The sequence below is a fragment of the Hermetia illucens genome, chromosome 3, assembly GCF_905115235.1.
Source record: "Hermetia illucens chromosome 3, iHerIll2.2.curated.20191125, whole genome shotgun sequence".
Classification (NCBI taxonomy): Eukaryota; Metazoa; Arthropoda; class Insecta; order Diptera; family Stratiomyidae; genus Hermetia; species Hermetia illucens.
This window is the reverse complement of record NC_051851.1, coordinates 107,848,953-107,850,816: the sequence shown is the minus strand read 5'-3', so window position 1 is coordinate 107,850,816 and position 1,864 is coordinate 107,848,953. Positions and strand designations below refer to the sequence as shown.

Genomic DNA, 1,864 nt, shown 5'->3' with positions numbered 1-1,864 from the left:
AATTTTCCAGAAAACCGAGAAGTATCCTTTCTGAGCTTCAAAGATTCAAAGCAACAGAGTTCAGACAGTTCGGTTTATACACTGGAATTGTGGTTTTAAAGGACAATGTGCATGTCGATTTATATTATCATTTTTTATTACTTTACTGTTTTTACCGACTTTTACTATGTCCAAAGAATTATCGGCTAAATATCGCAAATATTCAGGAGATGATTAATTATTTCGTACAAAACTTTCCTGTGGTATACGGACAAAACAGTGTTACATACAATGTTCATAGTTTGCTCCATTTACCAGATAGCGTTAGAGACCATGGAATCGTTTCGGATTATTCGGCATACAATTTTGAAAATTATCTGCAGATTTTAAAGAAGTACATCAAAAACAATAAACAGAGACATGAAATTCCTATTCTACATCCAACAACCCCGAATTTTAAAAGTAAAAATGGAAAAATTATAAGCTATAGTTGCAGCTTATATTATTTAAGCTTACATGAACCCAGCTGCTATTGCGCTATAAATCCTTATATACCCATAAAACTAACGGGTTTCATAAAAGAAAATGGAATGATGATGCTTACTGGAAAACGCTTCAAAAACCTGAGTGATTTTTTTACGGAACCAGTATCATCGAAAAATATCTTGGGTGTATGTCTTGCAGATAAAGAATTAAGTAATGATGAAGAGAAATTTGAAATAAAAGATATAAATTGCAAGCTAATTATCCTACCATGGCATGAAGAAAATTGGTTAATCATGCCGTTGTTACACAGTTGCGATCAATAACTACACCACTATCTACGTTATTAATTGTTTCAGAAGATGAGTACAGCCAAGGAAAATTGTCCACCATCTCCAGGTAAAGTCAGAAGATGCAATGCAGCTTTTGGAGAAGAACTTTTTTCGCAATGTAGGTGGGAATTTCTGTTATGGAATTTTACAAATTGATGGTTTTATGTTTTAGATAACCAAAATACCTGCGAATGCATTAATTTAAAAATGCAGTTAAAAAAATTAGAAGGTAAGATTTCCCTATATTTGCAGGTCTTTATTGGATAACAAGACCTATCTTGTTTCAGAAAAAATCGTAAAACAAAATCAGGCAATTATGGACGTCTTGGCATCACATTCAGTATTGCTAAATAAAATCTATAAAAATGAAACGATGCCCACCGAAGTGTCAACTGTTTTCCCGATAAAAACGGTGGAAGAATTAGAGAAACTGAATAACGGTATATCTGAGGAGGATATTCCTTTTTATGTAAGAGTATTTTCTAGTTTCTATAGAAATCCTTATAATTATAATCTTATATTACTAGGTTGCAACTGTTAAAATGAAGATAAAAGCTGGCGGTTTAATTAAAAATTTCAGCAAACTGATTTCCGACGACATTTGTCTGAAGTACAATTATAATGGAACACACGGCAAATTGCCATTTTGCCAGTATTTAAAAATTAACGGCATTTTTGAAGGTATATGATGCGAAAAATACAATACTGGATTATTCTATAAAAAGTGTTATTTCCTTTCAGAGCAGTTGGTGATGAAAATTATACTTCACTGATCAAACAAGCATTTAAAAGGGCAAAAAATAACTTTTTTAAAAAAGAATGCCTAAAAAGAAAATAAATTTTGTTTTATTATATATATATGAATTAATTACTGTTTTGTTTGTTGAAATAATTTTGTTTTGAGTTTTGAAATTAAAAGTGTGCCCACTATTCATTTTTTTGTATTTTGGAGTGGACAAAATGCCTATGGCAATAGTTAGAATTTGTATAGTATTTTTTGAGGAAAAATACTATATTGTTTTCTCCCTCATGTCGGAATTGAGCCGCGGCGCTTTGGATATACACGTTTC

General features: G+C 31.4%; 1 protein-coding gene across 1 annotated transcript; it reads left to right on the top strand.

Moving 5' to 3' along the window:
* Nucleotides 1-824: 824 nt before the first annotated feature.
* On the top strand, nucleotides 825-1,567 carry LOC119652092. The gene is made up of 5 exons (XM_038056028.1): nucleotides 825-912; nucleotides 967-1,023; nucleotides 1,082-1,263; nucleotides 1,322-1,475; nucleotides 1,536-1,567. The coding sequence occupies exons 1-5, from the start codon at nucleotides 825-827 to the stop codon at nucleotides 1,565-1,567; spliced, it is 513 nt and encodes a 170-aa protein (XP_037911956.1).
* Nucleotides 1,568-1,864: the final 297 nt, after the last annotated feature.

What these genes read in the sequence shown, in the direction of transcription:
- LOC119652092 (XM_038056028.1), top strand. Translation starts at nt 825, where the DNA reads ATGAGTACAGCCAAGGAAAATTGTCCACCATCTCCAGGTAAAGTCAGA. An exon ending in AGGAGGATATTCCTTTTTAT is followed by an intron (nt 1,264 to 1,321) that starts GTAAGAGTATTT and finishes TTATATTACTAG; the next exon opens with GTTGCAACTGTTAAAATGAA. An exon ending in AATTAACGGCATTTTTGAAG is followed by an intron (nt 1,476 to 1,535) that starts GTATATGATGCG and finishes ATTTCCTTTCAG; the next exon opens with AGCAGTTGGTGATGAAAATT.